The sequence below is a fragment of the Arvicanthis niloticus genome, chromosome X (genome assembly GCF_011762505.2).
Source record: "Arvicanthis niloticus isolate mArvNil1 chromosome X, mArvNil1.pat.X, whole genome shotgun sequence".
Lineage (NCBI taxonomy): Eukaryota > Metazoa > Chordata > Mammalia > Rodentia > Muridae > Arvicanthis > Arvicanthis niloticus.
The window spans coordinates 108,146,295-108,170,029 of record NC_047679.1 but is presented as its reverse complement, the minus strand read 5'-3'; the positions used below and the strand labels follow the sequence as shown (position 1 = coordinate 108,170,029).

General features: G+C 42.5%; 1 protein-coding gene across 1 annotated transcript; it reads right to left on the bottom strand.

The window, feature by feature from the left end:
- Positions 1-302: 302 nt before the first annotated feature.
- On the bottom strand, positions 303-23,529 carry Utp14a (UTP14A small subunit processome component). Its single transcript, XM_034485627.2, has 15 exons — positions 23,407-23,529; positions 21,956-22,031; positions 21,126-21,196; positions 20,323-20,387; positions 17,277-17,416; positions 16,916-17,071; positions 9,283-9,402; positions 9,088-9,182; positions 8,403-8,526; positions 8,240-8,317; positions 7,200-7,587; positions 4,675-5,072; positions 3,747-3,940; positions 3,538-3,637; positions 303-695 (listed from the first exon to the last, which is right to left on the bottom strand). Exons 1-15 carry the CDS (start codon positions 23,430-23,432, stop codon positions 426-428), a joined length of 2,301 nt encoding a protein of 766 aa, XP_034341518.1. The 5' UTR covers positions 23,433-23,529; the 3' UTR covers positions 303-425.
- Positions 23,530-23,735: the final 206 nt, after the last annotated feature.

Sequence of the window (23,735 nt, the reverse complement as noted above, 5' to 3'; positions counted from 1 at the left end):
TTCTACGGTCAATCAAGGGTAGGATCCAGCCGTGGTTTGTACACGCTCCTAAATTCAGAGGTTAAACCACACAGTGCTTTCTCAATCCCTGACTATAAATTGGTATTTACAGTGGATCATGATTGATGGGTGATATATGTAAAACCAGAGACTTGGATTAATTAATTTCCTTAGTTTTCAGAACGAACTACAAGCCTTGGTCAGGAAAGGAAGTTCCCTTGACAAGTGCTGAGAAGCCATAGTACCCAAAGTGTGTGACTTGAAGATTCAACAGGGAGATAATACAGAAGGTAGTCAAGTCATAAGGGTAAAAAATGCCTTTATTTCTCAGATATGGCTTAATTACACACACATTAAGCCAGTTTAGAAATTCATTTTGCAGCATAGACCAAACAGAGGAATAGTCAGGGCATTCCTCAGATATTTCAACCTATAGAGCTTTTCTTCAGTTGTTTTTGATGTTTGGAGTGTCGTTTTGGATTGCTCTGCATGACAGACAGGTCAGACCTTGGGGAAGATCGGTAACCCACATCCTCTGCTGTTATGGGATTGATAATATGGCCTGGCTTGGTAACGACCTTGGGAGTGGTCAGCTTTTGGAATGCTCTCTGGGTGTTCCATGTGGATCCTATAGGATTCTGGATGGTCCTTTCAAATTGCTCATGATGGGTGAATGGATACGGAAGCACCCGCACCTGAAGGGAAAGAAAAGATGCAGTGTGAGGCCTAGGGTGTAATATCCTAAAGGCAGCTTAGAGAAGGCACAATGGCTCAGGCTTGCAATCTCAGCATTTGCAAGGCTGAGACATGAGGATCACAAGTTTAAGGCCAGCCTGTTCCATTTACTTCAGTTTTATATGACAATTATAGGGAGGTCAGCTTTTTAGAGGCCAAAGCACCCAAGTGTTCCCATAAAATCTTAGGAGTGCTCATCTGTTTGAAGTTATTTGGTACCTATACTCTCAGGCTTAGCCAATGGTTTTGGGACTGAAAACCCAGAAGATCCCTTCTGTCTGGCTACATTAGTTTCAAGGCTCTTAACATTTGTGACTGTAAGAAAAAAAAAGCCCTGGAGTACTTGCGCACCCTTATGTGACCCTTCTATTCTCTTACTGCTCTCTAGTTTCTCCTTTCTTCCTTGTTTTTCGTTTTTGGAGACAGAGTGTCACTATGTAGACCAGGCTGGCCTCAACTCTAGACATCTACTTTCCTCTACCTTTGCTTCTTGATTGCTGGGATTACAAGTGTGTGCCATCATGCCTGACTCCATTCCTCTTTATGGTTGATGTTTTAAATCTGAACCCTGAATGCTTCCAGGTGGCTGCCTGTTCTCAGCTTCATCCCCTTAAGGAATCAGAGGATGCAAAGCTGGTTGGCCCAGGCAGGTAGCATCAGTCATCTCCCTTGGCACCAACAGGTGCCTAGAAAGGGGAAGTGAATTCCCCAAATAAAGTAAGAGTAATGTGAGAGAATAGAACCCTTGAACTCCTGGTCTTGTGTTCCACTCCAGAGTGCTAGCCTCTAGGAATACTTCCCCAACCACAGTACTGAAAGAAAAAGGCTTCCTTTCCCTTTACGTTAAGGAAATCTTTTGTTTGGGTTGATGTTCTTTCTGTATACATTACTGACTGGTTGAAAGATAAGTTCAGTTTCAGGAGTCCTCTCCCGTCTTGTTGCACTTCATTCTATTGCTCCTACAGTGCCTAGATAATTCAGTGGTTGGGGTTGAACAACACTTTCCCATGGGTCACACATCAGATATCCTGCATATTCATTTTATCGTTGGGGGTCACCACAACATAAGGAACTATATTAAAGGGTCACGGCATTAGGAAGGTTGAGAAGCACCGAGCTAATTAATTAAATTTTTTGGTGCTAATTAATTAATTAAGAAGAAGCAAGTTAGGGATGTAGTTTAGTTGGCTATGCTTGTCCAGCACACACTAAGTCCTAAATTCAATTCCTGGGACCACATAATTCAAGAACTTGGGAAGAATCAGGAAGAACAGATGTTCAAGGCCATGTTCAGGTATATAGTGAATTCAAAGCCTGAGTACACTATACACGAGATTCCCCTCTAAAACAAACAAACCAACCCAAAGCAAAAGATTCCTGGAAATCATTTCAATTTGCTGTAAATGAACATGGGACCAGCTCTAGGAAAGGATGCATGATCCTTTTCAAGAACCATGTTCTTGTCATCTGGGATTCTGGCCCACTGGAACATTCTCCTAAAAATGTGGGTCCTTGCAGATTAAGATGTTATCATGCATGGCAGTAGGAGCTTTTTCATTCAATGAACCACTGCAGCAGCCCTCTCAGGTATTCCTTTCCTCCCCATTTATAGCCGGTTGTCTGGTTATATATTCTCAGCTGGGATTATAGTAGTGACAGTTTCTGCAGTGAATGGCTTAGAAGCTAAGATCAAACAGAATGACGGCATGGTTATCTTACAATTTTTTAGAGAGAAGGCCTCATGTATACTAGGCTAGCCTCCAACTGACTATAGCCAAGGATGACCTTGAACTTTTGATCTTCCTGCTTCCACCTCCAGAGCGCTGAGGTTAGGGATCTGAGGTATGGTCATGCCGAGCTTTACACAGTGCTAGTGACTGAGCCCAGAGCCTCGAGCACACTAGGCAAATGTTCCAGCAAATGAGCTACATCCCCAGCCTCATCTCTGTTCTGTGCCCATTACACAGTTCATTTCTCTTTTACATGGGCAAGTGTAATTAATTTCAATATGGTACTCATGAGGGGCCAACCTCAGGACGGAAGGGAACATACAGGTTATGGAGTTCAATGTCATTTGGGTCACATGCTCAGCCCTAGAGCAGCCCAATTTCTCTCTGGATCTTCTGCCTATTTTCTAACCTTTTCCCCTTACGTGACTTTACCCAACAGTGATGATGATTACTTTTTGGAGACAGGCCTCACTATGTAGCTCTGGCTGTCCTAGAACTCACTTTGTAGATCAGAAGTCCACTTGCCTCTGCTGGGATTAAACGGGGTTCCTACCACACCAAGCTCATACCTTGCTTATTAACAAAGGATTCCACTTAAAATTCCTTCCTTTTTGTGGACAGACACTGGTTTGCTATTGCTTTTCTTGAGACATGGCTCAGATCTTCTAGTCTCTGTGTGAGACTACAAGTACAAGCCATGGTTAATTTTTACTCTGGGAAGACTCATTGAGAGCACAATAATCTGGGGATATCAACTGAGTCTGTTACTTGAGGGCTTTTGTTACGACTTGAAAAGACAAATTTGATCTGTTGGTGAGCATCAGACATCCTGGCCAGGTATGGTGACACATAGACTTTAAGGGGTGCTGAAATTAGGGACTGGTCATGCACAACAGAAAGGATTTGGAGTTCAAGGCCAGCCTGGGGGTACACTGTCTCAAAAACACAAAAGCAAACAACCAAAAAAGGAAAATATCACACATTCCTCTCACCACTGGTGCTAAAATAGTTCTCTCAAGCAAGGGAAGCTGGCGATGGAGATGAAACAAAGAGAGAGCTCTGTAACCCTCACCTGGTGAGCTGCAGCATGGATGTTTCGCTTCTCATTGATAATCACATTGGGCAAATTCCTGTCTTTTCTTGGGGGACCTTCAGGGGCTTTAATAAGAAACCTGGAAAACCATATAGTAAAAGGAGTATTAGTCAAAAGTTCAGGGGACACACTCCAGGGAGAGCTGGGTATGTTCTTGGCTCTTCTGACAGGATTTTTCCACCTCTTACCGGCGTCTTTTCCTGGCGCTGGGCTTCAGGTCCATCCCACCCCACTCTCCCCAGCCAGGCAAGGTCAGATCCACATCCTTTGGCTTATTGGCCTGGATAGCTTCTCTCTTCTCTTTTAGGAATTCTTTGATGACATCATCCCCAGCAAAAGCTTCCTTTATCATTTGCTTTTGGTCTCTCCCCGCTTCATCTTCCTGGGAAGAAACAAGAGCAAGAACTTTAACTGGTCTCAAGAGTGCTTCATGACAAGACTGAATCCTGGGTTATGACATCTTAGCGCCCCCTAGGGGAAAGTGTGGAAGGGAAGATCAATTCACAATAGGAACCAATCAGCCAATCACACTCCAATTTCCTTCTTTCTCTCTGGGGCAAATATCCTTAGCTTGTCATCATGACACAATTTTAAACATTCATCAAGGAAGTTTTAAGGTCAGAGAAATGATGGTCTGAGGAATAACAGAAGCTCCAAGGCCTGGCCAGAATGTGAACTTAGGAAAAGCAGACAGGGTGCCTTGTCTTACTAGTTTTGATTACTTGATTTGGAGTTTGGGTAGAGGGTGGAGCACTGGTTGCTGGAATTGAGTGGAGGGAGCTTTGGCAGATCAGTCACTGACCTCTGAATTGCTGTGTCTGGGATCCAGCCAGAGCATTCAGTAGATGCTTTCCCATTTTCGGGCAGGTTGAAAGTTACCCCAGTAAACTTTAGTGGCTCAGAATTTAGGCAACATGTGTGGCTCAACTGTGTCCACATATCTGCATCTGTTAAACTGATACTTGGGCCCAGCATGGTACCATGGTAATCTGGACCTCTTGATTCTTCAAACACATTCCAGCAAACCCAACTTGTACTGACTGTGCTGTAAGAGGGACCCATTCTGTTCAACTGTCAACTACCCCACCACAAGCCAGAGATCCTGGATTTGCTCACCAACTCCTCTATGGTTGTTGGAATCGCCAGTGAAGTCACAGAAGGAGTTCTTGTAGTCAGGAGGTTCTGTAGACTGATCATTTGCTCTTTCTTGTTCTTCCCCTTAGTCTGATTTTGTGGGTTCTTCCTCATCTGCTCCCCTTCCACTGCAGGTCTAGGGGGCTCCTTATTTGGAAGACAGTCCTCTTTACCTAGCTCTTCTAGTTCCTCCACAGTTTGTACTCTCTCTGGCCTCTGTAGCAATAGAGGCTCATCTTCCTCTGGGGCAGGTTCCTCTTCCTGGACCAGGCCAACAGTCTTTGCTGGACTCTCTTTTTGCTTCTTGGATACATGGTTTTCCTTACTGAGTTTCTTAGATAATGCCCTCAATTCAGATAATACCTCCTGGCTGGTAGAATCTGAAGGGCAGGGGCGTAAAAAGAAAAAAAGCTTCCAGAGATGAAACTTGGAAGTTTTCCAGTTAATAAGTATTTGTCAAGCAACTACTAAGTGGTGGGCATCATGAACAAACAGGGTCCTATTTCCTAGGTGACTGCTAATGACCAGGACGGGGGGCTAAACTTCCCTGTATAGTAAACTCTACTTGGAAAGATTACCCCAAGTTCTTTTTATTTTTAAAGTGTGGTGCTTGAGATCAAACCCACGGGCTGGTACAAAGAATCTACCATTAAGCTTTACTGCTATCCCAAATCTTGGGCGGGAGGGCGGGGAAGGGCAGAGGCTACTTTTTCTGAGACATGGTTTCTCTGTGTAACAGCCTTAGCTGTCCTGGAAAGTATTCTGTAGTCCAGGCTGGTCTCGAACTCACAGATATCTGCCTGCCTTGCCTGCCTCCCAAGTCCTGGGAGTACTGGGATTAAAGGCACGTGCAACTATGCTAGCCTCACTTCATACTTAGTTAAAATAAACTTATTTTTTCATATAAGTACATGTCATATGTTGAAACTATTTCCCCCTTTCATACATATTTTAAGCAGATTTTATAACCTGTTGTGTGTGACCTGGTCAAGAAAAAAATGAAGTTGGTGCTTTTTATAGCATACTCTACTTCTGAACTGCCCACTGCAATAACTAAAGTTGGTTCCTTTCCCCGTGGACCTTCTTTTCTAGCTTTGGCTTGAAGGTGTTGTATCATTTTAGATCTGACCTTGAGACAGGTGTACCAATATTTTTCAAGAATAAGTTTCCAAGCTCATTTCCATGGGGTAGGGGGTGAGGGATGGGGAGGACATCCACAACTTCCTTGTTTTTAGGCCATTACTCTGCTACCTGACACTAGCTGGGCTTATCTTTCTGTTTACCTACATTATCAGCTCCCTCCTCTCTCCCTGGAGATGGGAATCTTACAATGTATCCCAGATTATCCTCAAATTTGCCTAGGCTGGCCTTCAACTTCCTATCTCAGTTTCCTAAGCACTAGGACTGCAGGTATGTAGCATACTTGACTTAGCTAACTAGTTCTTAAGGGGCTCAGAAGGAAACTATTGGCATTCTGTAGTTGTACAGGCTTGTTCCACAATCTGAGCCTTTAATGCTACTTCCCAAAATCCTCAGAAATGACTGCTTATAACTACTAATTCTAGAAATCTCCACTTGAGAACATTTCTGTGAAGATCATCACAATACATTCTAATGACGTTGCTTTAAAAATAATTTTTATAGGCTAGGGGGTGTGACTCAGTAGAATAACTGCCTAATATGCATGATGCTTTGGGTTCGATCTCTAGCACTATATAAAACTAGTGTTGGTGGCATACACTTGTAATTCTAGCACTCCACAAATATGAGTAAGAGCATAAGAAGTTCAAGGTCACCCTTAACTACATAGTCAGTGTAAGGCCAGCATGTGCAAAAAATAAAATAAATAAATAAAAAATTCAAGCAGCCTCCCAAGGCATGAACATTGTTTACAGCAAATCTTGTCATGAGAGCAAGGATATAGGGAAGTGGCACAGCATTTGCCTAGACTGGTGCCGTAAATCCCATCCCAGTACTACCGTAAATAGACTCATCATGAAGCCTACAGAACTATTCATTCTGGGAAGTGGTACCAGATACAGACCCAAAATCTAGCAATTTAAAGTGCTAAAAATGCTGCTTTCTCCCTTTACAAACAAGACAAAAACTAAAAGCAAAGCTCAGACACCTGACATTTAAAGCAGTTCAACAATTTCTCCAAATCTACCTGTAAGTCTGAAAGTACAATGGACTGACACCATCTTACTAGATGCAGGCACCCGTAGGTACCAGGAATGCTAAGCCACACCCTCTCTTCAAAGGATCAATGAGTAATGTCTTTCTGAAGAGTATAAGCCCCAAGAAATGTGTTGGGGCACATTGCAATTGCTTACCAAATGTCTGAGAAGAAAAATGATTATTATAAATCTGATTTCACTTCAGGGACCAAGTCCACACACTCTTAAAAAGCCCCAAGAGCCTAATCACTGTGTAGCACGTGTGGGTGGACATTTCTTTTTTCTCTCAGTCTACCCAGAGCAATGACATCGTCCCTTCCACCTCCTCACCTTTTGTTTCTTGGTTACCCACTGGCTTAGCATTCTGGTTGAGCTCAGATTTTTTCCTAAGGGATCTCCTTTTCTCCAATTCTTTCAACAAATTGTCTTCCTCTGCCACTGGCTTTTCATTTCCCTCATTTGTAGGAAACTCATGGGCCGCAGGCTCAGGCAGCTGTTCCGAGTCAGCCTGGAGCTCATTCTCTTTTGCATCCCGATTGCAACTCCTGAGCATCCATGGATTGGGTCCATCAGCAGTTTTCTGTACTTCATTCACTATGTCAGGAACTAGGGCTTCTTCCTCGTCAGTACCTCCCTCTTCCTCACTCTCTGAAACAATTTGCAGCTTCTGTGTCAGTTCCTTGTTCTTAGCCAACTGTTCTTGCATAGCTTGGCGGGCCTAGAGGAAGAAGTGCCGCAGTGCAGGGGCTTTGTCATTAATGACCAAAGAAATATCCTTCCCCTCAATTCTTAAAGTGGTCTTTTTTTTTTCCTTTTCTCACCGGGTCTCACTAGGTAGCCCAGTCTGACTGAATGGTCATGCCTCAGCCTTTCTAGTGCTGGCTTTACAGGTATGTATCCCAACATTTCAGCTCAAGCCTTTGTTTTTCCTCAGAGTGCTGGGGATGGAACCCTGGGCTTTCAGCATGCTGGGTAAGTGCTCTCTACCACTGAGCTGCAAACCCAGTTTTCCTATTCATTCTGTATTTCCTATTGGCATCTACTGTTTAAACAGTACACATATATTGTGTTAGTAGCCATGGAATAAAATGGAAAGACAACATATCCTTAAGGAAACAGTTGAAATACAAAGATTTGAAAAAAAAAAAAAAAAACCAACAAGTTCCTCCTTCTTTTATTAGATCTGCCTTTCATCTTTTTCCACCGTTTTCTTGGTTTCCTTTCTGCCTTAAACCTTTTCCTGACATCTCTATATATTCCTTGCATTCTATTCATCCTTGTGGCTTTTCCAACTCTCCCTTCGCTGCCATCCTTGAGTATTACTTGTCTTTTCCCTCCAATTCCATCACCTTGTCTTATCCATCTCTTACCTCCAGGTCATATTTTGCCATAACGGCCTTTGACTTGGCCCATTTCCCACTGTTTTGATGCTTAAGGCTCATTCGCTCCTGGAAAGGAAGGACAGGGTGAGATCTGTAACACTTTCTAGGGACAGTTGCTGGCAAAGGTGTGGAAAGCAAGAGGCAATCTCACCATCATTCTGGCTTTTTCCATTTTTTCCAGTTCTTCCAATGCAGCATCTGGGTCAGTCTTCCTCAGCTGCTCAAAGTCTTTTAGGGCTTTCTTGGCCTTTCCCTTCTTCACAATTTTGTGATATCTACAGGGTAAGAGAGGACGTGGGAACTTATGTTTGGCTGAAACGCCACATGCAAAAGTGGCCATGCTATCCAAGGGGTTTCCTTTCGTAGAATGGCTATTGCGGAGCTGGTTGACTTGGAGGGAGTCAGTATAGAACCTGACCAGACTGACAGGGCTCTCAGACCCTTCAGACTTCTGCAGCGCACACTCTGTCTCCATAGCTCTAAGGAGGAACGGAATGAGTTCCACAGAGGTAAAATGGCCAAAGACAAGTCCTACTGGATTCAACAGCTATGGAAAGTCAGAGCTTACTCTGCAGAACCACTCCATGTTCTTTTGGAAGGAAAGTTACCATACAGTCCTCTTCTTGTCAAAGTCAAGCTAGAACACTAAAGCCAGAGGAGAGTGTGTTACTGAAGCAGGCACAACTACAGGAGGTTGGTTAGGACAAGATGAGCAGTCATTCCTACTCAGGATTTCTTTTCCATGACAAGACACTAATTGTCATGTTAAAAGTTCTCTTCAAAGAGGTCGTGATTTGCCACACCATTTTCTTCCAGGAGATCCTTAGCTTCCTTACTTTTTACTTTTGATTTTCTTCATTCTTCGAGCCTTGGCTTCATAGTAGGACTGCAGAGCTCGTGCTCTCTGAAGCTCTGCTCTGCGAATCTTAGCCTACAACGAATGACATTTACAGTGACTCCTGGACTTGAAGTCGAACGCCGGGAGGTGCACAGCATGCCTCGGTGTGTGGAACGGTCTATACACCACTTACCTCTTCCAGGCTCATGGCTTTGAGGGAAGCTTTTTCCACAGGAGTCAGTAAAGGGTCTGTCACTGGCTGTTTGTTCTTATGGAGGAGGTTAAAAATTTCCTGTTCCAGTGGAGTTCTTGCCTTAAGGAGGTAACAAAGCATGTTAAATGTTAGGTTCTAGTCTAGTTGTTCAGAGGAATAGGCAATGCCTTATTTTATTCTGAATTTTAAACATTTTCTCTCTTTCTCCTCCCCAACCTCCCCCCGCCCCACTCTAAGATAAAGCTAGCACTGGCTGGCCTGGAACTTGCTATAGTCCAGGTTGCCCTTCCTGTCTCAACTTCCCTAGTGCTGTGATTATAGGCAGGTGCTACTATACCCAGCTTGAATTTTTAAAAAATTCTAATTAAGACAACTCTGACAAGAAGCCCCAGGCAATCTTTCATAAATACTTGGGGCATCATTTTTCCTTATCAGTGATCAGAAAACAGAACTCTTTCCTTAAGAATCTAAGTATGATACCCTTAAGTCAAATGCTGGGAGGAGAGTAGCACCAAATTGTCAAGTTAATTTTAAAAGTCCAAAACTGTCAGAAGTGACTTGATGCATGCCTATAATCCTTACACTTGGGAGACAAAGGCAGGATGACAGAGATAGCTACAAGTTCAAGATCAAGCTGTGTGATATAGCAAGTTTCTGACATTAAAAAAAAAAAAATCCCTACAATGCTATATATATTTGAAATAAGCACTAATTAATTACCTTAGAGCTGGGAATCTCAGGGTCTTATCATAAGCATCCTTTAAAGAATAGTTCTACAGGGAAGGAGATGTTAGATCTTAAGCATTATTTGCCATTGATCATATTGACTGGAAAAAACTAACCCAGAGGAGAACTCGAATTTTTAATGCGCTTATGTGTTTAGGTAGTGCTGAGGATTGAACTCAGGTCTTTGTGTGTGTGAGGGGAGGCAAGTGCTGTATCACTGAGCTGTAACTCTGCAAAGCTCTCTTTTTTGTTTTTATGATATAGGGTCTTGCTATGTCTACCACAGCCTGGCAGGCCTCAAACTTCTATCCTAGGCTTCCAAGTGCTGGCATTTACAGGTATGGGCTACTATGTCTGACTACCAATTTCTATTTATTATGAACAAGACAAGAACAGTCATTCTTAGGTACAGTTTCCTAGTAATTTACTTTATGGCCGGGTATGTGTTTTAATCCCCTGAGCATAAAAAGACATTGCTTCTTAAAAATCATGACCTTCATGTAATCCTCCAGCTTCCTTGTAGATAAAATTGAACTTGACTCATTTTCTAACTTGGGCTCCAACTCCTTAGTTCCCACTTACTTCTGCATGACAGGTGGTATCTATGAAATAAATAAACTGTGCACCAGTCATTCCACATGTCAATCAAAAACCCCATTTGCTGCTTGACTGACATTGTGAGGATGACTAAAATAATCAGGCCAGTCACACCATGGTCCTGACAAGGCACAGAGACAGCCTTAGGCAACAGCCACTTTCAAACCTCATACACATATTATGCACGTTTTTCTTCAGTGGCCACATGCATCATGGTCAGTATTAAACTTACAAATATCTGAGCAAAGGCATAAATACACATCATCACATGTTACACGGTGCTAGGGGTGCTATTGATTTCACCATAAACCTCTTCTACTGAATGGTAAAGGTGCATGTTCTTCCATTTTTAGTATCTGCAGCAGTGATCAATCACAGGCTACAAAGTGATTTATATTACAATGTTGTAATCGCCCTTCAAATTCAATTCAATTTGCCAACATTTATTGATTGTAGCTCCATTCCAAGCACTTGTGAGGGGTGCTAGGACTACACAATTAATTAAGATAGATCCTGTCTTCATAGAGCTCAGAGCAAAGAGCTATATGTTACTAACAGCAGAACTTCAATGGGTTAAATGTTATTCCATAAAGGTAAGCGCACAGGAAGGAACTGTGAATTCTGGTTAGGAGATGAGTAGGTTAGACAGGAAAGGAAGTAACTCTTAGATTCAGGCTTTGAGGCTTACGTACAATTCTTTCAGGAGTAGGAAAAGACCAAACAGAGGAGTATAAACAGAAACCCAGGTACCAGGAAATGAATGCTACCTAAGACCAATGTGTTGTTCGGCAGAGCTATAATACTAGTCATTTTTATATTCTGTCCTCCAAGCAGAGTTCCTCTGATGGATTGCAATTTCCTTTTTACATTGATTGATTTTTGTGTGCATGTATATGCGAATGTGTGTATGCGTGACTATGCTCATCATGATGCCATGGAGCACAGGTAGAGTCAGAGGACAACTTTTGGGAATCAGTGATTTTTACCATGTGGGTCCTGGGGATAGAACTCAAGCTGTCAGGCTTGAGAGTTAGCACCGTTGCTTACTGGGCCATTTCCCTGTCTCATGATGGATTTTAAGGAGGACAGTGAACAGTGACAACTTTGTGTTTCAAGATAGAAATCTTGATGGTTGTGAGGACCTTGACCAGGACAGTGAAAATGAAACTGAAGAGAAAACAGGTTCTGGAGCCATAACAGATTTATATGAATAGCCACCACCACATGTGCTAAGGGAATGATCCAGGTTTTCAAGTTAGGTGAACAACTAGGGAGTTAGGCTGTTAACAGAATAAAGGTGGTACAAGGCTCGGAATCTAGAAATGTGATGATCTGTTAGGACAGTACACAAAGAGACCCAGGAGATGTCTGTCTGGCATAGAGGCCAGGAGACTAGAGTCTGAGACAGGTTGAGAGTGACAGCTAAGTCACAGAGCAAGAATTAAAAGGCCCACAAAAAGCTGGCGAAATAAGGCATCAGAAGTACAGAAGCCAAGAATGAGAGCCCAAGAATGTGGTATGCCAGTGCATTGTTAAGTAGACCAAAGACTATGAGGGATTTGGATTAGGGAATCTGGAGACTCATTACTAATGTACTTGGAGACAAGTGACAGTGTGACAAGAGGAGGGGGAACTGTAGGAACAGCAGTGGGAAACAGCTCTTCCCAAAGCATGCCCCCAGTAGACGATAGTGACATTTGCTTCATTTTGTAAAAGCTTAAAACAGACTAACTTTTCCATTTTTTTTCTATCCTCAACTTTAAGTTCCTTCAATCTGCCTTGAACCCGAAATCCTCTAGTCTTACTCTCCCGAGTGCAGGAATTGTAGGTAAGCACACTAAGCTAGGCACCCTGTCCCTTTTCTGAGATGGGTCTCAGGGCACTCCTCCTCCTGTTTCCCAAGTGCTAAACACAGCCTAGCGCTTCACTTTTTATAAAAATCAGTTGGTGGTTCAGATTAGGTCCACTAGATGTATTCATTTTGCTCACAGCCTTTAAAATTCTGGTATAAGAACCAGGTATGGTGGTGCATGTCTGCAATTCCAGGACCCTGAGAGGTTGATGCAAGGAGTCAAGGCTAGCCCATGCAAGAAGTTGCCTCAAAACAAAATGAAACAACGAGTGTACATTGCGAATCCCCAATCTCCAGCAGGGATACTCATCATTTATTCTCTATCTCCACTTTCCCCTTCCTGTCTTTGAGAGAGGGTCTCACTGTAAAGCCCCGGTTAGCCTAGAACTCAAAGGGATCCACCTGCGTCTGTATCCTGGGTGCTGGGATTTAAGACATGCATCACCATGTGCAGATTTCACTAGCAATTCCGAATGAACTCCCTCTGAGAGCATATTGAGACAAGGGATTAATGGGGAACACTTTGAGAAATGCAGGTGCCAACTGAAAGGAAGCAGAGACAGGGTAGAAGTTACCTTATATCCTTTACAGCACTTTGCATTTCACAAATGCTTTCTCCTGCGTTGTCTCAATTCTCTTCAGCTGCAGTTGAATGCAATTTTACAAAGCAAAACCAAACTACAGTGCAGGCTTTTTGGTTGTCCACCCACAGAATCCTGATTTATTACCCTCTTTGGTACTCCAAGCTCTTAATTCTCGAGAAAAGAACTGGAAGCTGCTAGCCCAAACTTCTTCCTTTATGTCTCTGTACCATACTAGCACAGGTTCTCAGGGTAAGTGTAGTGTATGGGCCTGCTTACTGAGGAAGAGGCTGTGCCACTCTCAATGTAGTCTCCTTCACCAACGTGGTACTTCTGCTATCTCCCAGATTACACTCATTTGGGAAAGGCAAGGTGAGGAACAGTATGTAAACTACTACTTTCTTCATCAAAAAGCAGGTAGAAACCATTAATATATAAATAAAACTCTAAATCAACAATAAAAATTGAGATGGGGTGGGGCGAGACGTCACTAGCTATATCTTCTGTACTTTATTTGTTGTTGCTGTTATTGTTCGAGACACGGTTTCTCCGTGTAGCCCTGGCTGTCCTGGAACTCACTCTGTAGACCAGGCTGGCCTCGAACTCAGAAATCCACCTGCCTCTGCCTCCCAAGTGCTGGGAACAAAGGGGAAGAATGGCTAATCATAAAGAAGAGCTGGTACATTCAAACCCATCCAATGTACATACCCATGAGTATGCAAAGTGGCAGGGTTAGTGTTTGGGAAACACAGCTTTAAAATATTCCTCTCAACTCAGTCTTGACTTACTTGCTAAAGCTGTTATTAAAGGGTAATATATCACACACACACACACACACACACACACACACACAAACCCCAAAAAACTAAGGGATAAAAAGAAAGCACACAGGCTACAGAGATGGCTCAGTGGTTAAGAGCACTGGCTGCTCTTCCAGGGGTCCTGAGTTCACCAGCAACCACATGGCAGCTTATATGTTTAACTCGAGTTTTAGGGCTCCTGACATCCTCACACAGACATACATGCAGGCAAAACACCAAAAGCATAAATAAAAATCAAATATATAAAAGAAAAAAAACCTTAATGTTTCCTTTATCTTGGCAATTGTCTTAGTTTGGATTTCATCGCTGTGAAGAGATACCATGTCCAAAGGCAACTCATATAAAGGACAACATTTAACAGGCTGGCTTACAGGTTCAGAGGTTCAGTCCGTTAGCATCATGGCAGGAAGCATGGCCGTGTACAGGCAGACATGGTGCTGGAGGAGCCGAGGATTCTACATTTTGATCCGAGGGCAAACAAACAGGAGAACTCTCTTCTGCAGGCTAGAGCCTAAGCATAGGACCTCAAAGCCCACCCCCACAGAGAGGCACTTCCTCTATCAAAGCCACACCTCTTAATAGTGTCACTTCCCATTGACCAAGCATATATAAACCACCACATTCTACTCCCTGGCCCCCATAGGCTTGTTCAAACACATGAGTCTATGGGGCCAATATTTAGCCATAGTACACGTAATGCAAAATACATTTTTTCCCACTTTAAAAGTCCCATAGCACACGTAATGCAAAATACATTTTGTCCCACTTCAAAAGTCCCATAGTTTATAACAGTCTCAACAATGTTTAGAAGTTCAAAGTTAAAAGTCTCTTCTGAGATTCATGCAACCTCTTAACTGTAATCCCCTATAAAATCAAAATCAATAAGCAGATCACTTTTTGCATTCGCTAGATACTTCTAGTATCACAGTATATACATTACCATTCCAAAATGTCATAATGTGGAAATACTAGACCAAAGCAAGACCAAAAATGAATGGGACAAACTCCAAACTCTGATGTCCAACTCCTTTCAGTTTTGATGACTGCAATACAATTCTTTCTTTTGGGCTAGTTCCACTCCCCGTTAGCAGCTTTCCTTGGCAGCTATCCCATGGCTCTGGCATCTCTAACATTTTGGGGTTTCCAAGGCAACTTCAACTTCACAGTTTCTTCCTCCAATGTCTAGGATCCACACATGATCTTCTGGGCTCCTCCAAAGGGCTGTGTCACGTCCACTCCACTGCTGCTGCTATTGCTCGTCCCATGGCACTGGCATCTCCAATACACTGGGGTCTTCTGCTGCAACTAGGCTTCACCAATAGCCTCTCATAGGCTCTCTTCATGGTGCCAAGCCTCAGCTCCTTTGCATGACCCCTTCAGTCCTGGGCCATCAACTATAACTGAGGCTGCACCTTCACCAATGGCCTTCCATGGCCTCTCACAGTGCCAATTCTCAGCTGCTCTTCATGACTGCTTCATGTCTTCAAAACCAGTACCACCCAGGTGATTCTTACATATTACCAATTTGGCTGCTGGCACAATGTCTATCTCTGGAACACAGCTTCTTTGTGCTCCCAGAAAATACTTCCTACAAGTTTCACCTCAGTGATGCTGGTCTCTTCTTAATCACTACAATTTTTAGCTCCAGCTAACCAGCATCAATTGTCCCAGTAGTCCCTTCTATTTTTCCGATCTAAAGCCCGAAGCTGCTGAGTTCTGCTACTTGCTGGGGCTGGAACATGGCACCTTTGTTCTATTACACCATTAACAACTTTCTGTTTTCCAATGGTTTTCTTCACTCCCCGAGCTTGGCTGTTCTGTAGCTAACCTTGAACTCAGAGCTCTGCATGCCTGTCTCTTGAGTTTTGGGATTAAAGGTGTGTTGTGTACGCCTGGACCTAAACTTTTCTTTACCTAGAACTTGCTCTGTAGCAGGCTGGCCTTGAACTCAGAGATGCGCTCACCTCTCTCTCTTGGAATTAAACACATGGACCACCATGCCTGGACATAAGCTTTTCTTTAATTTCTTTTCACAAGATCTGTGTAAGCTCTGGATTGTAGTTCATTCCAGATATAGTCAAGCTGACAACCTTTAATAGTGATCACAATCCATCCCTTGCCAATATGACACACAATTATATCGCCTTTTGTCCAAATGAAATAACCAGGTCCTAATAAAGCCTACCATAATTACCCTCATATAACTGCAAACACATGAGGAATCAGCTTAGCTGGGTGGAATCTTGCTCAAGTTAACCACTCCCTTAATTCCATTTAATATCTTTGAACATAGAATTTAGCTCCATTTCACTCCGATGCCCCTTTAATACTTGAACCATACATTTTATATTTTCCTCTCCCAGTTTATTCCGTCCGATCAAAGGCTCTTCATAAGAGTGAACCACAGGACAGAAGTCTATGCCAGATCTGAGATGCCATTTTGAAATTTCCTTTGTAATTAATCTCAATCTCTTCACTTTAGCCTTAGGCAGACTCTTCAGACAAGGGAAGCATGGCAGGTTGGAGACAGACATGGTGCTGGAAGAGCCAAGACTTCTACATCTTAATCCAAAAGCAGCCAAGAGGAGACCGTCTTCTGCAGGGAGCCTGGAAGAGGGTCTGCTCCCCACTGGGTAGAAGCTGAGCATAGGACCTCAAAGCCCACCAATTTCCTCCAACAAGGCCACACCTTCTAATAGTGTGTGCTTGGCTTCCCATGGGCCAAGGGTATTCAAACCACCACAGTAGTCATATGCTAGCAATATAGGTATGTATCTCTGTGTCCTTCTCTTTGTGGTGAGATGTTTTAACATGAAAACCAATAAAGCCATGCTTTAAATACAAGAATAACAATCAAAATGATTATAGAGCTACTGTGTGGCTTAGCTATTACCTGACAGTTAGAATATAGTATCTTTTCTCTCTTTTTCTGACCACTAAATAAAAATGACATAAACTGGCATAATCTACTCATTCAAACTGGTTGAAGGTTCTGTTTGAATCTTCAAGGTTCGCTCTCATTTTGTTGCACTCACCTTCCACTCACGATACACATGTTCCAGAGGAGCAAAAGACGACTGCTCCTTCTCCAGAGGAAAAACCAGCTGCTCTGCTTCCCGGTTCTTCTTAACAACAGAATCCCATTTGGAAAGGGTTTGTGAAGTTTTACTGAATGCCACTTCTCTTTGGATCTAAACCAGGCAAAATACATAAAAGGAAAGGGCCATGAAATTCCACATCAAACTCAATAGAATAACAAGACACCTGGAGGCAATGTTTCTTAACTCGTCCCTGTTCCAATACTCAGAAGCCTAGAGATGAACTTGCTTACTTTGGAAGACTTCAGGTGCCCCTAGTTTATCTTCCCTTCAACGGACCACTTTCTATGTAACTTACCTGTTCAACCTCTCCTTTGTGAAGAGGTAATTCCAGAGGCTTCTTTGATTTGACTCTATTCAGTTGCTTTTTAACAGCAGCCAAAGAAGATGGTTTAAGAGATCCGAGCAGATCAGAAAGGGCCAATTTTTCTCCAGATCCTGTGGAAAGGCCAAATTTCTGGTCAGATTTGGAAGTGAGACAAAACCCTGAATATAATGTAGGGAGTGGCCTGGCAAATGTACAGGGGAGTACAAAGAATTCTTACTTCAATCCTTTATCCCTAGCCATAGTGATACCTCTAATCATGAACATTTCTAAACACCTGTTGAATCAATTCAATCAGCCTACTAGTAGCATACTGTTAACTGTTCTGAGAGGTTCCATTGGTGTTTCTTGGGAGCACAAAACTCATTCAAGCTACCTACGTTTAGAACAGGGTGAAAAAAAATTGGTTATCTACACAAAGCAATTATATTGCTAACTAGACCCCCCCCCCCCTTTTTTTAAAGTAGGAGCAAACAGTATCAGAATGTAACCCTGGTTGGCCTACAACTTGCTACGTAGATCAGGCCAGGCTGGCCTTGAACTCACATGGATCCACTTGTTTCTGCCTCCTGAGTGCTAAGAATAAAAGGTATAAGCCATCACATATGGTGCATCATATACATTTTTTTTTTTTTTTTAAAGATTTAGTTATGTAGTATACAGTGTTCTGCCTGCACACCAGAAGAGGGCACTAGATTATCATTATAGATGGTTATGAGCTACAATGTGGTTGCTGGGAATTGAACTCAGGACCTCTAGAAGAACAGCTAGCTAGAGCTGAGCTATCTCTCTAGCACTTGTTTGGTTTTTTTTTTTTTTTTTTGAAACAGGGTTTCTCTGTATAGCCCTGGCTGTCCTGAACTTGCTCTATAGATCAGGCTGGCCTTAAAACCAAAAGGTTTATTTATATTTATTTATTTTATGTATGTGAGTATACTTGCTTCTGTCTTAAGACACAAAAGAAGAGAGCATTGGATCCCATTACAGATGTTTGTGAGCCACAATGTGTGATTGCTAGGAACTGAACTCAGGACTTCTGGTAGAGCAGTCAGTGCTCTTAACCCCTGAGCCATCTCTCCAGCCCTGATCATGTATTTTAAATAGGGATTATACTGTCCTTTTACTCTCCTCCCAACTCAGGGGATAGAAATGGGCTCTTGGGAGGTAGGGTACATTAAACATAAGCAAACCTTAGATACTACTAAGCTTTGTGCCTTTCTAAGACTTAGCATCTGTTCATCCTTTAGTTACTGTTTTCCTGGACAGGGAATCAATGGGGCTGAAAAAACGTATGACATCTCTCCCTAGGTCAGCCATGTGAGGATCTGTCACCATGTTTCCTGTCTGTGGAGGTCTGGGATTCTCTGTCTTGAGCCTTTGCCCTATGACCTGCTGCATTGGGAAGAACCATAAGGAAGATGCTAATGTTTCAGAAGCCAGAAGAAAAAAATCCAGTGGATAGAGGGAGGGAACTGGGTGGGAGGATGGAAATTGGTGGGGTAAATCTCTGGGACTAGCTGGAGACCTGGGATGGGTGAGGCTAAGGGGAGTCTATGGGGATGACCCAGCTGAGACGTCTAGCAATGGGGTATATAGAGACTGAAATGGCCACCTCCTGTAGCCAGGTATGACTTCCAGTGGAGGGAGGAGACGTCAATCCACCCATAAGACCTTCAAACCAAAAATTTGCCCTGCCTACAAGATTCACACAGATAAAGATGGAAAGCAGAGGTTGAGAGAATGGCTAGCCAATGAATGGCCTAATTTGAGATAAATGCCATGGGAGAGAACCAACCCCTGACAGTATTACTGACACTCAGGTATGCTTGCAGACAGGAACCTAGCATAACTGTTTCTTGAAAGGCTTTATCCAGCAGCAGATGGAAACAGAGGCAGACCCACAGGCAAACATCAGGTGGACCTTGGAGAGTCTTGTGAAAGAGTAAAGGATATGATTTAGGGAGCCAGAGGGGTCAAGGAAACCACAAAAAGACCTATAGAGACAACTAACCTTGGGCCCATTCAGAGACTGAGGCACCAACCAAAAAGCATGTATGGGCTGGACCTAGGCCCCCTACACATTTGTAGCAGATGTGCAGCTCGGTCTCCATGTGGGTCCCCTAAATTGGAGCACGGATGTTTCTGACTTTGTTGCCTGCCATTGGATCCCGTTCCCCACTACTTAGACTGCCTTGTCGGTCCTCAATGGGAGAAAACGTGCTTAGGACTGCTGGGACTTGATGTACCAGGGCAGAGTGGTACCCAAAGGGGGTTTCCCCTTCTCTGAGAAGGGAAGTAATGAGGGGTTATAAGGTGGGACTGGGAGGAGAGGGGGGCTGTGATCAGGATGTAAAGTAAATAAATTAAAAAATTAATAGAAAAAAAAGTCAAAGGGTATAGTATTCTTGAGTCCTCACTAGTGTTGTCAGTAATGCAGCTGCTTTTGGGTCATTCTAGCTCCTATAAGTAACCCTTCACCCATATTACTGTTAGTCACCCCAAACAATTCTAACAAGGCTCCAATCAAGACTAAGAGCCAAGATGTTGTGTTGGGCGAACCCTTTCTACACAGAAGTTGATTTCTTCAAGTTTTAGTGGAATACCTGTCTATTCTAGCATCACAAAAGAACAAATATATAAATGCAACCGTGAATACTAAATATATAAACAGCTGAGCTGGGAAGAGGAAGCTACCATCACTCCAGTCACTTTACATAGCACACACACATACACACATACACACATACACATCTAATCCCAGTGCTTGGGAGGCAGAGGCAGGTGGATCTCTGAGAGTTCAAGGCCAGCCTGGTCTACAGACTGAGTTCCAGGACAGTCAGGGCCATATCATGTCTCAAAAAAAAAAAAAAAAAAAAAAAAAAAAAAAAAGATTCAAGTCACTTTATGCAATAAGCATCTTACTGAGCTCCATAGGAGGTATTGATCTTAGCATTCTTCATGTGACTACCCTTAACTCATCCTCACAGGTACCATGAATAAATACCTTTTTAAAACTTACCTTCAGAACTAACATTAAACTCAGACACTTTCAGACCAGCCTCAGATCTCTCAGACAATTTCCACCTGAAATTAGGGGGGAAATGATATAATAGAAAGACATATTTACATGGGAAATTTCCACTTATTTTCATTACTATGTTTCTAAGGTGCTGGGATCTAGGGTTTCATATATGCTATGCAGGTGCCCTACCCATGAGCTACACCTTTAAGTACATGCCCCCAATGGTCTGCTTTTGTCACTGAGCAACCAAACTGTTCATAAACATACTAACCTGATCCATATCTCATCTTTTAATATAGACTCAGCCTTTGAAAAATACAATGTAGCACAAGGAAAAAAATTTAAGCACAAATGGATTTAAATCCAGGACTAGTCATTTACAAATGATTGACCATGGAGATAAAATTTAATTCCTTCCTTTAATGGGGTTAATGTGTATTCAATGCTTCAAAAGACTATATAAATTAAAGGTCCCAAAGTAAAATGTTCCATACAATTATAGCGATAAGGAAAGCAGCCAACAACCATAGTTTGTTTTTTAAAAACTATACATTACACACAGGTGCTAGGATTGTTACAAAAGATAATAAAAGTCTCAGAAATGGCTAGTTATACAGTAATCAAGATGGCATAAGAGGTAAAGACCACTGCTGCCAAGCAAAACTATTTGAATTTGATCCTCCACATGGTAGAAAGAACCAACTTCTACAAGTTGCCCTGTCATGTCCATTTGTGCTACATAGCATATATATATACACCAACACACAATTATAAGGTGTCCAACCTCTCAGAGAGGTTACCTCTTTTTTCCATTAAGGGAACCAATTGCTTCCAGAAGTTTTTGATGCTTTCTTTCTCCATCACTGTCCCCCTAGACACAGAAAAGGAAAATCCATCAGGATAATGAAAGGAGGGAAGAGACACTTGGAAACAAGTCCATATAAAAATCTTGTTTTTGGTTGGTGGACAAGAGAGGAATCAGATGAGATAATGTATGTAAACACTCTTAATACACACTGGAGTTGGAATTAGGAATTGTTTCAGAATTCAAACATTATCTTCACAAGCAATGCAGATCCTTGGAAATTTTTGGGAGCTAATGTCCTGATTTTAAGAAAACATCTAAAAAATGTTGTTTTCACAAAAAGTGTTTCTTTCATACAAAAACACTAATAGTTCAACTCATAGCCATAGTTATCAAAGTGTTTTTTTTCCCCCCTCAGGAGATAACGTGCACTGCCCTTTTTGAGACAGGGTCTCAAAATGTAACCCTGGCTACTACTCTGGAACTTGTTCTTTAGACCAGGCTGGCCTCAAAATCCTAGAGATCCACCAGGCTCTGCTTCCCATGCCCTGGCATTAAAATATTTTACATAAAGAGGAAAAACAACTTAAGTAGTTTTGTCAGGGAATAGGTTTAAAATTCAGATAGCATCAGATGGAGCTCCAGGACAGCCAGAGCCACACAGAGAAACTCTGTCTTGAAAAAACCAAAAACCAAACCAAAACAAAAACAAAAACAAAAAACAAACAAAAAAAAACCCAAAACCAAAACCAACCAAACAAACAAAAAACCAAACCAATTATCATAGCATATGTTAGAGTTTAGTGCTACCCCCCTCACACCTACCTCATCTTCACTGGCACTCAAGGGGTAGTTGGTTGACAAATCCATAAGATCGTCCTGCTGGCTCAAAGCCAGAAGGCTGTTTTAAAAGGAAACAGAAACATTAGCATATGAAATAACTCTTCTAATTAAAATAACTTTTAAACCAACTGTTCTCAACCTGTGGGTCAAGACCCACTGGGGGCCAAAAAGTCCTTTCCCGTGGGTCACATGTCAGATATCCTGCATATCAGATATTATGTACCTTACAATTCATAACAGTAGCAAAAATGCAGGTATGAAGAAGCAATGAAAATAACTTGGTTGAGGGGGGTTGGGGTCACCACAACATGAGGAACTGTAGTAAAGGGTCAGAGCATTAGGAAGGTTGAGAACTAACTACTGGTCTAAATATATCAGTTTGTTCGGATCTGAGCATTCTTATCTGAGAAGATAAAAAACCAAAACAGAAGGTAATTAGTTAAGCTGTTTTTAGAAAGGAGTCAAGCATCACTCCTAAGATGACAATATCTGAATGGGAAAGACAACACTGGTCAGTGACTGACACTACATTTCTATTATTTATTATGCTTCAGTTTCCCATTGACGGTTATTGCTGTCTGTTGCGGCAAAGGCAGTTTCCTAATTAACCATTTAAACGTGTATTTTGTTTGCTTTTCATTTTTTTTTTGAAACAAGAGTTTTTCTGTGTAGCCATAGCTGTCCTGAAACTCGCTTTGTAGATCAGCCTGACCTGGAATTCACAGAGATTAGCCCGACTCTACCTCCCAAGTGCTGAGATTAAAGGCGTGCTCTGCCATCAACTGGGTAACCTTTTAAGCATTCGAAAACAGTCTGTTAATGCTTCTATGCATTTCCCACCGCTCAGATGCCTTGATTAAGTGCAACTAATTAAAAACGTAATCTTGATAGTTTGTTCCCAGAACTGAGGACATAGGGTAATGATTGAAACCAACAGAATAAACCGGTGTTTAAGGTGATTGGAATTTAGGAAGAATCTAATACTTAAAAATGGATCTCAGTATTTACTAGGCAAACATTACCAAACAGACTACATTTAGATTTTCGAACGTCGAGGGGTAACATATGAAATACCAGAGGGGGGAAACACTGTGGGTGACTCTCGCTCAACCTGCCACTCAACTGCCGGCACAGGTAGCGCGTGGCAGGGGCAGAAAATGGGCACGTGACAAATAAAGAAAAATCAATAATAACTTTGCCAAGAGACAGATGACCATCAGACCTAACAACGATGCAACTTAAGAGCCGAAAAACAGAGAAGCAAAATCAATTTAAACTAAAGGGCTTCAGGATTAATCGCCGATACGTTAACTACTGGCAAGGTCTTGGGAAGCGAATCTCTAACAAACAGCAGTTTGGCTTCCAAGTCCCTAAATACAGAAAATTCAGCCCTCAAAAATACCCGGGAATCTCCTTTCCCTTTTACGTCTTACCTCTTCGTAGCTTTGGTCGACTTCATCACAGTAGCCGGCAACTCACATGGGTCAAGAACGGAAGCCAAAGAGAGAGCAAGCTTCTTGCCTGCCGCAAAGCAATTTTTGTTTCCGCTAATCACGCACGACAATGTGCGTCATTTCCGCCCAGGGAGAGGCTTGCAAAGTATTGGAGGCGCTTCGGGATTGGTCGATGTAAAACCCGGGCTGCCTGCCAGTGGGCAGCACTGACGGTAGGTGGGACTTGCCAGTCCCCATTCTTTTTGGAGGATTCTAGCTTAGCGGTGTCACTTCGCCAGGGTTCGGGTTTTCTTGTCCAACATTAGTGA

What these genes read in the sequence shown, in the direction of transcription:
- Utp14a (XM_034485627.2), bottom strand. Translation starts at nt 23,432, where the DNA reads ATGAAGTCGACCAAAGCTACGAAGAG. An exon ending in TGAGTGCCAGTGAAGATGAG is followed by an intron (nt 21,197 to 21,955) that starts GTAGGTGTGAGG and finishes TTCTGTGTCTAG; the next exon opens with GGGGACAGTGATGGAGAAAG. An exon ending in TCCCTTAATGGAAAAAAGAG is followed by an intron (nt 20,388 to 21,125) that starts GTAACCTCTCTG and finishes CCCTAATTTCAG; the next exon opens with GTGGAAATTGTCTGAGAGAT.